Here is a 15,204-nt window from a genome sequence, read left to right as displayed (position 1 = left end):
TATATACGGTTTCCCTCTATGCCAGTCCTTTCACAGAGCTACGTACAACTCTCAGCAAAAAAAGTTGGACTGGCTCCGTACCATCCCTGGCCACATTCACCTGTCCACGTGTTTGTGGTTATACGGTCCTTCCCAGTAAGTGATCTGGGGAGGGCACGGGTAATATTGTGGGACCCATGCTTGTGGAAGGCGGAGGCGATACCGGGAAATATAGTGGCGGCTGGGGACCGAGTATGGACACCCGGCCACCACCGGCATGAGGTTATGAAAAGCTTCTGCCTCCATGAGCCTAAAAGGCCATATTTCAAGTGCAAGCAGCTGTCAAAAATGTTGCAGTATAGTATTGCAGCCTGTGGGTGGGTGGCTGGCTGCATACTTGCGCTTGCATTCCAAGGAATGGGGTAGGGACAACTGAATGCTGCAGTGGGACAAGGACGTGGACGGTGATTGTTGAAAGTCTGCCAAGACAGGTGCACGGCAGGAGGCATCTTCGCATGTGCCAAGGATCACTTATGATGAGCACACTATTAAGCAGTGACCTGGATGTCAGATGCTTCCAGAGGTCTTCACCATATTGTTCCCATGTCTTTTCAGCACTGTATGCATGTGTCTGATGATGTGTCCACACCACATGGCCAGATAAGGTTGAAAAATGTTAAAATGACATTTCCTTGTGAATGCATTTGTCTTGGTTGAAAGCAATACAAAATGGCAAAAACGCATCAAAAATGCTACGTGTGAACATAACCTAAAACCAATACTCCTCCACAACTTGGGCTATTTATTTTGCCTTATATACAAGTCATTACCCTGGAAAGGATGTTCTTTAACATATATTTCCCAGGAAAATCTGTTTTGGTTTCGTTTTTATATGTTTTATTGCGAGTCTGTAAAAGTGGCGTAATACCTCTGACAACGTTGTTGACAGCAGCGATCTGGGAGTCCGAGATGCTTCCAGGGGTCTTCCCCATGCTGTTCCCATGTAATTTGAGCACTGTTCCCATCAATTTTGGCAATTTTTAGGCCCTCTGCAGACCGCCGGGGGGAGCCGCCTGAAAAAATGCTCGAGATTCCCATAGACTTACATTGGACTACTTGCTCGGGTCGAGCACCCAAGTATTCCAATTTGCTCGACCCGAGTAACAAGTACCCGAGCATTTTATAGTGCTTGCTCATCACTACATGTGGTAAATGTTATTTGTTAACTATTGTGTGATAGAATTATCTGGCTTCTCTGGTTTAAGGGCATAAAAATAAAAAATTAGAAAATTTAAAATTTTCTAAATTTTCACCATATGTCCGATTTTTTCACAAATAAACGCAAGTCATAGCGAAGAAATTTTACCACTATCATGAAGTACAATATGTCACGAAAAAATATTCTCAAAAATCAATGAGTTCCGTTTAAGCGTTCCAGAGTTATTACCTCAAATTGACAGTGGTCAGGAATGTAAAATTTGGCCTGGTCATGAAGGTAAAACAGGCTTGCAGTGTAAAGGGGTTAGGTCAACAGTTGGGGCATGGCGATTTTACTGCTGTTTGCAACATGATCTAATTCTACAGGATAGACGTAAAAAAAGGCATATCAGCAATTATTTAGGGGTTAAAATTAAAAGAGAATATTGTTAGCTGACAATTATCTAATATTAATATGTTAGAGTTCATAACATTTTTAGATTTGACACATAAATCTGAATATTGGTGCACATTCATATGTTTTACAATCAGTTTACATTTATTTTCCAGTGCTATGTATGCCCTACAAGCTCAAGAGGTTGATGAACTTTCAGGATTTCAAAATCTCACCAATAGTTACAACAAATATTTACGACCAAATTTCAGTGGTAAGTATCCATTATCCACCAATCAGACAGTAAAATTAAAATAATTACAGGCCAAGAAGTAGTTTTAATCTCATGCATTTTTTTTATACTCCTTTTTCCAAGTCACTTATTAAGCAAACACAGACTGTGTCCTCTGCTCAATATAAGCACGTGAAGTACCAATCCAGCATCTTATTTTTATTGCAACTCTGGAGTGCTGTCGCTAATCTAAATTCCCTGCCGCTAGTATTATTCTCACCAGCCAAGTCTACATCTGTTATTGGTGCCGCTCTGGTCGGTTTTCTGCTGGGTGATTCCGAAGGCACAACTCAGTGTAAGTCTATGAGAGCCAGAACAAGGTCAGAAGAAGGCTGTCAGACTTACATTGAGAGCTTGTGACCATTACCTCTGATTTCCGGTCAGTCGGAAGCTGTGGTCACAAGATGGCGGATTGGGACCGGAGCTCCGCAGGTAATGGCTAAAGACAGCGGCTGGCAAGTAAAGTGTGGTATTTTACAAAGTGAGATTGATGACAATATAATAAGCCTGGACAACCTATTTAAAGGGAACCTGAAAGCTGATATATTCGTCTGAATGGGTAGAATGTTTTAGTCATTGACTGTCTGATTTTGGCAGGTATGTTTTACTCTTAAACACTGGCATTTTACAGAAAAACCATACTGTACTTTTACACCACAAGGACCTGGGAACTTTATTTTTTGAGCTTTTGATTTTTGCCCCCATTGTTCCAAGAGCCATTATTTTTCAAGCGACTTAACCTGAGAGCTTTTTTTGCAGGAGAACTTATAATTTTGAGTAATACCAATATTTTCAGTCAATGTACAGGTAAATGTGTAAAATATTTCAAGTGTAGTGAAATAGTAATTTTGGCATTGTTTTTTGGGTGGTTGTTTTTATAGCATTCATTCTGTGGTAAAGATGACTTGGCAATGTGATTTTTCACATTTATACAATGATATTTTTAGAGTGGTAAAAAAAATTCTAACATTTGTAAAAAAAAAAAAAACAGTCACCATTTTCTGAGACCCGTAACTGTATTACTGTATTTTATTATATTTCCATTGATGGAGTAGTAAAAGGGGTTGTTTTATGAGCTTTGCCCTGATGTTTTAAACATTTGGGGGTAATATAAAATTTTGATTGTTATTTGTTGTATTATATTTTGATAATTTTTCAGATAAAAAATGGCAATTTTGGCATCTGTTTTTTTTTTACTTTGTCCATTTAATTTTATGTTTTGATAGGTTAGACATTTTTGGACAAGACAATATCAAATATGTTGTGTTTTATTTTTTATTAACTTCTTTATTTTTGAATGGAAAAGGGAGGTAATTTAAACTTTTCTATATTTTCTATTTGTTTTCAAATATTTTAAAACATTTTTTTCCTTTACTTTATCTTTTATTTTTATTACGGGGCTTGAACCTGTGATTGATCCACAGTATTACCTTGAATTTGCAGTATAAGGGCTCTTTCACACTGGCATAATATGGAGGAGTGCAATGTGAGAAAACATTGCATTGCACTCTGACCAATGTTAGTAAATGAGTCAGTGCTCACCTGCGAGTTGTTCCTCTGTTCTAATCGGACTGTGGAAAAAAAATCACAGCATGCTGCGATTGACTGAGTATATTCGCCAATGCAAGTGTATGGGTACGAGAATAAAATCGGACGGCACACTGACCATGCGCATGGCATCCGACTTTTATGCAGACAGCTCAAAGGAAACACGAAATTTCATCAACCAAGTACAGGAAATTCATAGCCAGAAACCTCAGAATAGATAGATAAATAGATGAGCTCTAACTGTAGAAAAAAGAATTGTACCACATATCCCAGTATTCATACTTTGATCTAACGCCTCTCAAAAATGTGCAAACTGAACATGAGGTTCTTAGTTTAACATTCTGATCAGAATGCATCAAGCCCACTACCATGTCACGGTGAATCTTTTAGTGAGTCCCTAGCCTGAATGGTGCGGCGCCGTGCACAGACGACCTACACGGTACGGACGACCTGCTATCCCACAGTACCCATACTGCGGGGCAGAGTACCCATGACCTAAGGCTGCGCCACCCCACAGGCACAAAATCACAGCAACAATGGCTACCACACAGCAACTGAACCTGGTGAATAGATGTAAAAAGATCACCTTCCACAAGCTCTCAGAATGTGAGATGAGATCAAAAACCGCTCTTGCCATCTCCTGCCAATTTAAAAATACCTGCGTCAAATGAGAGGAGTGCTGGTCCAAGTAAAAAAAAAAAAAGGGGGACAGTATGCTATAGCCAAAACTGTAGAAAAAAGGACATGCACCGCACATCCCAATATTCATACTTTAATCTAAAAATGTTCAAACTGAACATAAGATTCTTAGTTTAACATTCTGATCAGACTGTATGAAACACTGCCACGTCACGGCAAACCTCGTAGTGGGTCCTTAGCCTGACTGGTGGGCGCCATGCATAGACCACCGTCACAGAGACTTGGCTCCCCCACACCCTCGGTCACCAATTTATTGAAAAAAAATTGAAAAATCTTCTACTGGTCCACTGTAATCCAAAAAATCTGATGTACTCCAGAAATGGGTACCTGAAAAACATAGGAAGACAGAAATAAAAACAAGAGACTGTCCCTCGTTCACCAATTTAATACCAAAAAGGTTCCCAACAAGCTCCGATGTAGTCCACTTTCCCCAGCGACTGTGAATAGCAATAAAGAGACCGCTGTTCACAGGCGCCGGATACTGACAACGCTCATTAGTGTTGTTGGCTGATGCTGCAGTCAGCAAGATCCCACCAGCTCTAATGAGCATTGTCTTCACTATCCGGCTCTTTATTGCTATTCAGTCGCCGGAGCCAGATACGGGGAACATGGACTATCTATCCTATTATCTATCTCTAATATCTTTCTATCTATATCTGTGTACAAGATTTCTTAGTTTTATAAACTTGCTTTAAATTACAAATTACAGTATGTAAAAGATGTTAAAAATGCATTGCATACAGATCAACATCAGACTGATTTCCACACTAGTGTGACCCCAGCCTTAAGTGAAAATCTCATTTCTCCTATCAAGCTCAACCTGTGGCCGAGCTTCACAGGAGTACAAACGTAGCAGTCACAGGGACCTTCAGTAGATCCCTGCCTGCCTTGATAACCCATCAGATCCACGTGATCACATTTGCACCAGTAATGATCTTATTTAAATAAAGCTTTCAGTGATTGATTGCGACATTTAAATGGTTAAACTGCAGCAGTCAGAGCTCCGGTAACTGCAGTTAATACCACTCCAGCGTTTTTTTATTTCACTACCAGGGGGGTATTACTAATGTCTGTTCCCTTGCCCTAGTAAAATACTTACCAGCTGCCGTCTTCTGCTCTTACTGGTGCTGCTCTTGTCCCATTTTGCCAGTTTGTGACCGCAACTTCTGACTTACCAGAAGTCAGAGCTAACTATCATAACCTCTCAATGTAAGTCTATGAAAGTCTTGTTCTGGCTCTAATAGAGTTATATTGAGAAGTGACTTCTAGTTCGCCCAGCAAACACTGGAGCAATCCGGCAGGTCACAACTATCAGACCAGGACCAGTATGGCGCTGCGAGTAGCTGAAGACGCTGAGAGTAGCTGTTAAGTGTTGTGCATATATGGGGAAATAACAATCCACATGTATCATTTGTCTGGTTCCCTTTATGGGGTTTATTTATCCATTTAAAAACATGATTTGCAGATTGCATATTCATATGATTCATGGGCACTTTTAGCATACTGGCCATTGTTTAATTTATTTACGAAGTGTTTCATTTTATTTATTAACTATTGTTGTGTATACTGTATATTTAAATATACACATGGATAAATTGTTGATACCTTATGTTAAAGAAAGAAAAACCCACAATAGTTACTGAAATTACTTGAAACTGACAAAAGTCATTTTCAATCTAAATTTACGGAATATCAACTAATAAAAATCAGACACTGCTTTTGAATTTTGGGTCAAACAAAAAAAATGGCCTTGACACAAATAATGGTACCTACAGTACAACTTAATACAGGGTGGGCCATTTACATGGATACACCTAAATTAAATGGAAATGGTGGGTGATATCAACTTCCTGTTTGTGGCACATTAGTATAAGGGAGGGGGAAAACTTCCAGATGGGTGGTGACCATGGTGGCCATTTTGAAGTCGGCCATTTTGGATCCAACTTTATTTTTTTCAATGGGAAGAGGGTCATGTGACACAAACTTATTGAGAATTTCATAAGAAAAACAATCGTGTGCTTGGTTTTAAGGTAAATAACAAATGAAAGAATAAAGTTACAAGTTTATGACCACTTATAAAATGTGTTCAGAGTGCTGCCCATTGTGGTGGATTTTCAATGCAACCCTCTTCTCCCACTCTTGACACTGATAGCAACTCAACAGAAGAAATGCTAGCACAGGCTTCCAGTATGTCTGGACACCACCCATCTGGAAAAGTTATCCACTTCCCATATACCACAAACAGTAAGTTAATATCACCAACCATTCCCATTTAATTTAGGTGTATCCATATAAATGGCCCACCCTGTATTTTACTGCACAACTTTGAGGAAATCACTGCAACTGCAAACAACCAATTTCTGTAACTCTCAAATGGACTTAAGCTTCCTAAATAGAGATGCGCTTATCGATTGCGCCACAATGATGATGTTGCCGTCAAATTATGATCACACTTATAGACCCACGCTACAAGGAGAACTTTCTCTCATTCCCATTGTGGAGAGGTCAAATGAAATTTTGCAGTACTAGAAGGCCCCCTTGTTGAGGAATTATTAAAAAATGATTTAAAAAATTCCCATTTGAAAATTCTGGCGGCAGAGGTCACAGTTCATTGGACAACCAAGTAGTACAGGTGAGAGACACACAAATGTGATGCAGCAGAGGCAGGGGACCATTGTCAAAGGTGTGGGACTGTTTTCTCAGACCCTCCCATCGCAAAGGCCCTGATGCGCGGGGTACTCTGACAAGGAGGGAAAATGGAAGATGTTGAAGGAGTACCTTGCCAACCATACCAACGTCCTTCGTGATTCCTCTGTAGCCTTATAACTATTTGGTATCCTAGCTGGACACGTGGCATGAACTGGCTCTCTACGCTTTGGAGGTCCTGGCCAGCCCTACCTTTAGCGTTTTGTCAAAGCTGTTTCTAGTGCCACCGGGAGTATTACAACTGATAGGTGCATCCGCCTGTCAACTTAAAAGGCTGACAAACTGAACAAGGGCCAGATTGGGCCAGACTTCTCAACACCATTGGATGATATCAGTGTGACAAGGTCAAATCCAGTGGCTTTTTTGGTGGGGTGTGGGGGGGGGGGGGTCTATTCCCATGCACCTCTTCAAAACAGTTATACGCTTCATGATTTTTTCTATTTTTAGTTGTCTTCCTTCTCCTATCCCTCCACCACCATATCACCGGGGTGACCGTGATGCAACACCCACTTTTTTTATTTTTTCAGAGGCCTACCTCTAAAATTCTGTATGTTATACAGTGTGTTCATGTATACCCCTGGTGTAAATATTTTTCAGCCCATGCACTTAGTGCATGGGTATTACCAGTATAGAAGACCCACTCCTTAACAATGGTAATGATTTTTTTTACTGAGGCCCTCCTCTATGTCTCTTCAAAAGGGGTATTGGAGTGCGTCCAAATTTTTGGCTGCCCTTGCAGTCACTGCATGGGCATTACCACTATATGAGATCCACTCCTTAATGGGAAACTTTTTTTTATTTAATGAGGCCCTCCTCAACATCTCAAAGGAGTATTGAAGTGCGTCCAAATTTTTGGTAGCCCTTGAACTTGCTGCATATGCAATAATTCCCATTATTCCCATTCCCATTATTAAGGAGACCCACTCCTTAATAATGGGAACCACAAAGCATTGCCGGCCAATGGCCCTCTAACAATAGTAGGGGCCGCCTGATGTCCTTCATAAGTTTAACAGGATGTGTCTGATCTTGTCTCACACACCACATGGCCAGATAAGGTAGCAAAATGTTATTACATTTACCGGTCAGTGAATTTTTTTTCACAGTTGAAAGCAATGCAAAAGTGCAAAAACGTTACGTATGAATATAGCCTAAGGTGTAGAGGAGCATTTTTGTTTTAGGCTATTTATTTTGCCTTATATACAAGTTATTACCCTGGAAAGGATGTTCCTTAACATATTTCCCACGAAAATCCATTTTGGCTTCGTTTTTGTATGTTTTATTGTGAGTCCGTAAAAGTGCCGTAATACTCTGACAACATTGTTCACAGCAGTGACCTGGGAGTCAGATGCTTCCAGGGGTCTTCCCCATGCGGTTTCTATATAATTTTAGCACTGTTTCCTTTGATTTGGCCAATTTTTAGGCCTCCTCCAGACCTTTGTGGGGGGGTAGCTGCCGGAAAAATGCTCGAGTTTCCCATCAACTTACATCGGGCTCATTTCTCAGGTCGATCAGCAGAGCATTACGATTTACTCACCCGGAGCATTTTAGTGCTTGCTCATCAATAGTGCTGACCTCAATCCCATTGAAAATCTTTGGGGTGAGCTGAAATCTGCCATTGGGAAAAAAAACTCTGCAAACATTCAATAGCTTGAACAAACTGAAAAGGAAGAGTGGGTGAAAATTCCAGCTGAGAAGTGCAAGAATCTTATAGATGGCTACAAGAAACATTTGGAGGCTGTCAGCAAGGACAAATGATGTGCAATTAAGTATTAATTAGGGGTGCCATCATTTCTGCACATGCTGGTTATTCTTTGAAATTGCAACATGGAAGTGGAAAAACAATGCTTTATTTTTGTATTACTTTGAATCACTAATTAAACAGTCCTGAGGCTATAACTTTGGTACATTTCCATTTATTTCTGAAGATATTGTACAGTCTATGAAAAAAATGAAGGGGTGCCAATAATGGTGAGCAACACTGTATATGTTTATGTTGTAGTGCGGCGGTGTTCACACTGTGTGGTAAAGAGGCAGTGACCCAAGGAAAGTTCAACTTAAATGTCTTTATTTTTCCAAAACTCACAAAGGCAAACTGTATGCTCCGGATTGCAGCTGGGTCAAAGAACAGTTAGTTTCTAGTGTTGAGCGAACATGCTCGACACTGCTCAGTACTCGCCCAAGCAACACGCTACTCGGGATATTCGGCGAGCACCGAGCATTTCCGGGTTACTCGGGCGGGAGCTCGGGTCTCCGCCCTGCATGTTTGGCGCTCTTTACAGAGCCAATGAACATGCAGGGATTGCCAGCCAGTCACTGTAATGCCGCAGCCATGTTGGTTGTGGGCATTACATTGATTGGCTGGCTGCACAGCATCACCTCGAGTATTTAAAACCGGGCGCTGCCATCTTGGACACAGACGGCTGGGATCAGAGAGTGTAGGTACAGCGCTGCTGATTTAGGGAGAGATATATAGTAGTTAGTGTAGGGTCTGTAAAGGCTGCCAGATCAAACAAACAGTCCTTCTCAGGACTAATATCCATCCCAGGTATATCAGGTAGGCAGGCAGGCAGGCTGTATAGGAGACGCAGTGGTTATACCAGCAAATGCTGCATTACAGTCCTGTGTGCTCCTGTTGCTGAAATTCCTGGACTTAGCTCCAGGTCTCGGGGGCGAGGAAAAATCCTTTTTTTTTTCATCTAAATCCTCTTTTTTTAATCCTTCACACTGTACAAATACCCATCTCATTAACCTTTTGGTGTCACCACCCCCAATCCCCCCAAAAAAAGGGTGTCTGACAGTTCAGACACAAATATATATATATTTTTTTTAAAAGAGTCTGGTGTAGGCCAGAGAAGTAGAAGTGTGGTTTTGCAGTTCCACGGTTCAAACCTCTGTATTATCCACTTTTGGGCAATTTTTACCTAAAAAGTCTGAGTGTGTCGCTCACTGTTCAGAGGCAAATATATCCATTTAAAAAGTCTGGTATACACCAGTAAATTATAACTGGTTTTGCCGTTCCACGGTAAAAAAAAAAATCTCTATTATCCTGCTTTTGGCATTTTTTGCCGTAAAGAAAAACAGGAATAGTGTCAACCTAATTGTTCCGAATGTTTAAAAGAGTCGGGTGTAGGCCAGAAAAATAGAACTGTGGTTTTCCTCTTCCACAGTTCTTATCTACTTTTATTACCCTTTCCATTGATCGTGTGAGTGTAAGCCATTTTACTTCCTTTACAATGGGCAAGGAGCGTGGCAAGGGACGTGGAACTGGACGTTCTGGTGATGGTGCGTTTAGAGCACGGGGCCGTGGCCAAGGTGAAAATGTGCCACAACTAACAGTCACATCTTCTCGCTCCCACTTCTTGACAGAATTACTAGGGAAGCACAGAACACCACCAGTATTGTGAACTGATCAGTGTGAACAGGTTATTAATCGGATAGCAGTTACCTGGGCACCACCAACTCTGGTCTGTCTTCCACATGGTCGACTCCTAGTAGCCGTGAGTCTCGACCGCATACTCCTCCTCACCCTGATGCTCCTTCCTCCCACCATGCAGAGTGTCGTCAGACAGCAACTGATCCCACACTTGGACACTCTGAAGAGCTGTTCACTGGTCCATTTCCAGATTTGTGCCCCTCGCCTGCTCTGCTTGAAGTGGTGGAAGAGGAGATCCCATGTAGCGATGCTCAAATATTTGAACAGCCACGGCCACAGGAAGTCGACGCTGGCAATTTGTCACAAGAGGTGGACGATGACAAGACACAATTGCCAGGAAGTGAGGAGGAGGATCATGGTGCGCAAGTGGAAGAGGAGGAGGTGGTGGATGATCTAGTAACTGACCCAATGTGGCAGGACATGCAGAGCGAGGCCAGCAGCACACAGGGTGAGGGAGGCAGAGTACCCCCAACAGGCAGGAAGAAGCAGTGTGGTGGCAGCACACAGAAGGCAGGCAACAGTTCCCTGTAACACGAACATGAGGGATGTTGCCAGTACAACCTGTAGGTCTTCCAGAGTCTGGAATTTTTTTAAAGACTCTGCTGATAACCCCAAAAAGGCCATTTGTACCACCTGCCATGCCAGCATCAGCAGGGGTGACAAAACTACCAGCCTGACCACCACCATCATGATCAGGCACATGGCAGCAAAGCACCCGACTTTGTGGGGCGAACCCCAGGGTCCACGACCAGTGTCAGCGGGTGTCACCACTCCTTCTGCTGTTGTGCGTGCAAGGCAATCCCCTGTCCATACTGCATGCAAAGACGCCCCCTCCTCAGTCTTGACTTATGGCAGTTTCTCAAGAAACAGCATCAACGTCCACGTCCCACCGCAGCGTTCAGTTGTCCATATCCCAGACCTTTGAACAAAAGCGGTAATTCGCAGCCAACGCCCCACAGGCCAGAGTCCTAAATTCGCACATTTCACGACTGCTTGCATTGGAAATGCTGCCTTTAAGGCTGGTGGAGACGGAATCCTTCCGCAACCTTATGGCGGTGGCCGTCCCACGGTACTCGGTCCCCAGCAGACACCATTTTGCCCTGTGTGCCATCCCCGCACTACACAAGCACGAGTCCCAAAACATCTGCCGTGCCCTCAACAACGCAGTTACTGGGAGAGTCCACCCGACAACGGACACGTGGACAAGTGCTTGTGGCCAGGGACGGTACATCTCCCTGATGGCCCACTGTGTAAACATAGTGGAAGCCGGGACCCAGTCGGACCTTGGGACGGAACACATCCTCCCCACACCAAGGATTGCGGGCCCTATGTCAGAGTTGCCCCCACAGTGTACAGCTCCTGCGCATCATCCTCCTCCTAATGTTCAGCCGCCATCTCAGATATCACCACATCAGTTACAAGCTGGAAGCACTGCAGTACTGCCTCTGCCAAGCGGCAACAGGCTGTGCTGAAACTCATAAGCTTAGGTGAGAAACCTCACACTGCTTGTGAGTTGTGGACAGCTGTGAAAGCAGGCAGATCTGTGGCTGACACCGCTGAACCTACATCCAGGCATGGTCATGTGTGACAATGGCCGTAACCTGGTGGCGGGTCTGAGGCGAGGCCACACACGTACCATGCCTGGCTCATGTGCTTAACCTCGTGGTTCAGCGGTTTCTTAAATCGTACCCAGAGTTGCCAGATCTGTTCGTCAAAGTACGCCGCCTGTCAGCTTATTTTCGCAAGTCGGCTACAGCTTCCACCGCCCTTGCTGTGTTGCAGCAGCGTTTACAGCTTCTGTCACACCGACTGGTGTGTGAAGTCCCCACACGTTGGAACTCTACCCTCCACATGTTGCCAAGGATTTGTGAGCAGAAGAGAGCAGTTGTGGAGTACCAGCTGCAACAAGGCCGTCGATATTCAGGTCAGACTCCACACATAAGACCTCAGAAATGGACCTGGATGTCTGACATATGTACCATCTTGACAAACTTTGAGGAGCCCACCAAGATGGTGAGTGGCGATGACACCATCTTTAGCATCAGCATTCCACTTGTCTGTCTTTTGCAACGCTCTCTGCAGAGAATTAAAGAGGAGGCATTGCAGCCAGAGTATGATGAGATGGATCAAGAAGCCATAGCCGTCGATTACACACAGCCCAGCCTCATCTCAACGTGCATTGGGGGACAATGAGGGAGAGGAAGAGGAGGAGGAGGAGCAGGAGCTTGTATCATGCGCTGTAGACTGTAGTACAACTGTCATACCATCGGTTCAGCGTGAGTGGCCTGAGGACAGGGGGGAGGAGGAGAGCATGGTCAGTAGTCATCTTGGTGAGAACACGGAAGTCTCCCATTACCAGTCTGGCACGCATGGCTGACTTTGTTACGCTGCCTTTACCGTGACCCTCGCGTTGTCAAAATGTTGGGTAACAGTCATTACTGGTTGGTGACACTTAGACCCCCTCTACAAGGAGAACTTTCACTCTTATTACTGAGGTGAAGAGGTCTACAAAAATGGGGCAGTACCAGAAGGCCCTTTCTGCACAACTGTTAAAAAAATTCCCATCTGAACACGCTAGCGGCAGAGGTCACAGTTCGTTGCCCAACCAAGGCGTACATGCGAGAGAGACGCAACTCCAATCCAGCAGAGGCAGGGGAACACTGTCAACGTTCTGGGACACTTTTCTGAGACCCGCCCAGCTTACAGGCCCTGAGGTGCAGGATACTCTCACAAGGAGTGGAAAGTTTAAAAAGATGGTGAGGGAGTACCTTGCCCACCGTACCAGCGTCCTCCGTGATTCCTCTGTGCCTTTTAATTATTGTATATCCAAGCTGGACACTTGGAATGAACTCGCTCTGTACGCCTTGGAGGTCCTGGCCTGCCCTGCCGCTAGCGTGTTATCGGAGCGTGTTTTTAGTGCCGCTGGGGGAATTATAACTGATAAGCGCACTCACCTGTCAACTGACAATGCTGACCCTTATCAACATGAACAAGGGCTGGATTGGGCCAGACTTCTCATCACCACCAAATGACAGCAGAGTAACAAAGTCAAATCCACGGTGTTATTTAGGGAGGTGTATTCACATGCACACATGGGTATATGCTTCCTCATTTCGGCTGTATTTTGCTCTTCTCCTTATCCTCAGCCTCCACCACCACTATACCACCAGGGTGACCGTAGTCCGTGTTGCCATTACTGAAAGCTCCTCAGTCCTAATTTTTGTCAGCTTTTGCTTGGAGGGCATAAGCAAAGACTGTGGGAGACCCACTCCTCAATAATGGGACTAATATTTTTAAGATGCTGTACTTTATAGCTCCTGTAAGGGACATTAAAACTGTCTTGTTAAGCTACTGCGACCTCCACCACTCTTCGAAGGGACATTAAAAGAGTCTTGTTAAAATCACTGAGCTCCACAGCAATTCCAATGGGCATTGCATTTCCTCCTAATTTTAGTCAGCTTTTGCTTTTCAATGCATAGGCGAACACTAAGGGAGACCCACTCCCCAATAATGGGTAGATGGTTTTTAGTACGCTGTAATCCAAGCCAGTTTCAAGGGGCACCTTTGCCACCACCTCATCCATCATTTATCACCTGAAGCTTTGTTTTAACGGGAGTCATAGAACTGGGATAGTAGCAGGAAAACATCCAGCAGTCCCCGGAGTAGGTAGGATATGCGCCAAAACGCTGACCACCTCAGGCCTAGCCACTACTACATACATGCGCTTCCATTCCAAGAAAACAAAGCAGATGCTAACTTCTATCATCATCATGCTCCTCACCTTGGCACTCTCAACTCCCCTGATGGAGAAGCCAGGGCCCACTGGAGGAGTCTGGTTCTCTGGTGGGCTCGTCCAGTGCTGTCCTAAAGCAGGCCGGGCTAAGAAAAGTATGTGGGAGGAAGTTGACAGGAGAAATAGGGGCGGCTGGGGACTGTTTATGACAACCGGCCGCCCCCAGGAAGCTGGGGACCGTGTGTAGACAACCGGCCGCAGGGCAGCTGGGGACCAAGTATGGACACCCGGCCGCCCCCTGGCAGCTAGGGACCGAACGTGGACGCCCGGCCGCCGGATGGCTGGGGACCGAGTATGGATACCTCGCTGCCGAAGCAGCCATGAGGTAGTGGCCAGCTTCGGCCTCCTCCAAACTAAAAGGCCCCATTTCAAGTGAAAGCTAGCAGTATGGTATTGCATCCTGCGGGTGGGTGGGTGGTTCGCTGCTCATTTGCGCTTGCATTGCAAGGAATGGGGGAGGTACAATTGAACACTGCCCTGGGACAAGGACTTTCACGGGGATAGTTGCAAGTCTGCATCTTCTGATGCGGGAAGGATCACTTCTGATGGGCACACTTTTAGGCAGTGACCTGGGTGTCAGATGCTTCCAGGGGTCTTCCTCATGCTGTTCCCATGTCTTTTGAGCACTGTATGCATGTGTCACAGCACATGGTCAGATAAGGTTGTAAAATGTTAAAATGACATTTCCCGGTGAATGCATTTGTCACAGTTGAAAGCAATACAAAAGTGCAAAAACGCATAAAAAATACTACCTGTGAACATAGCCCAAGGTGTGGAGGAGTATTTTTGTTTTTGGTTATTTATTTTACCTTATACACAAGTCTTTACCCTGGAAAGGATGTTCCTTAACATTTCACAGGAAAGCAGTTTCACTTTCGTTTTTGAACGTTTTATTGTGAGCCCGTAAAAGTGGCTTAATACCTCTGACCACGTTGACAGCAGTGACCTGGGGGTCAGAAATGCTTCCTGTGGCGATCCCCAACCTGCCCCCATGTCTTTTGAGCACTGTCCCTATCGTTTTGGGCACTTTTTAGGCTTTCTACAGACTGCCGGGGGTGCCGCCGCAAAAATGCTCATGTCTCCCATAGACTAACATTGGGCTCGTTGCTCGGGTCGAGCACCCGAGTATCACGGTGAGCTCGGCCCGAGCTTCGAGCACCCGA

General features: G+C 44.4%; 1 protein-coding gene across 1 annotated transcript in view; it reads left to right on the top strand.

The window, feature by feature from the left end:
* Positions 1 to 1,651: 1,651 nt before the first annotated feature.
* Positions 1,652 to 15,204, top strand: part of GABRP (gamma-aminobutyric acid type A receptor subunit pi) — a 262,987-nt gene continuing 249,434 nt past the window's right edge. The window contains exon 1 of the mRNA XM_073649199.1: positions 1,652 to 1,844. Coding sequence (XP_073505300.1) covers positions 1,652 to 1,844 — 193 coding nt within the window. The remainder of the gene's footprint in view (positions 1,845 to 15,204) is intronic.

The sequence above is a fragment of the Phyllobates terribilis genome, unplaced genomic scaffold (genome assembly GCF_046119375.1).
Source record: "Phyllobates terribilis strain yellow unplaced genomic scaffold, ASM4611937v1 Scaffold_10__3_contigs__length_209671492, whole genome shotgun sequence".
NCBI classification, from domain to species: domain Eukaryota; kingdom Metazoa; phylum Chordata; class Amphibia; order Anura; family Dendrobatidae; genus Phyllobates; species Phyllobates terribilis.
This window is presented reverse-complemented; position numbering and strand designations above follow the sequence as displayed.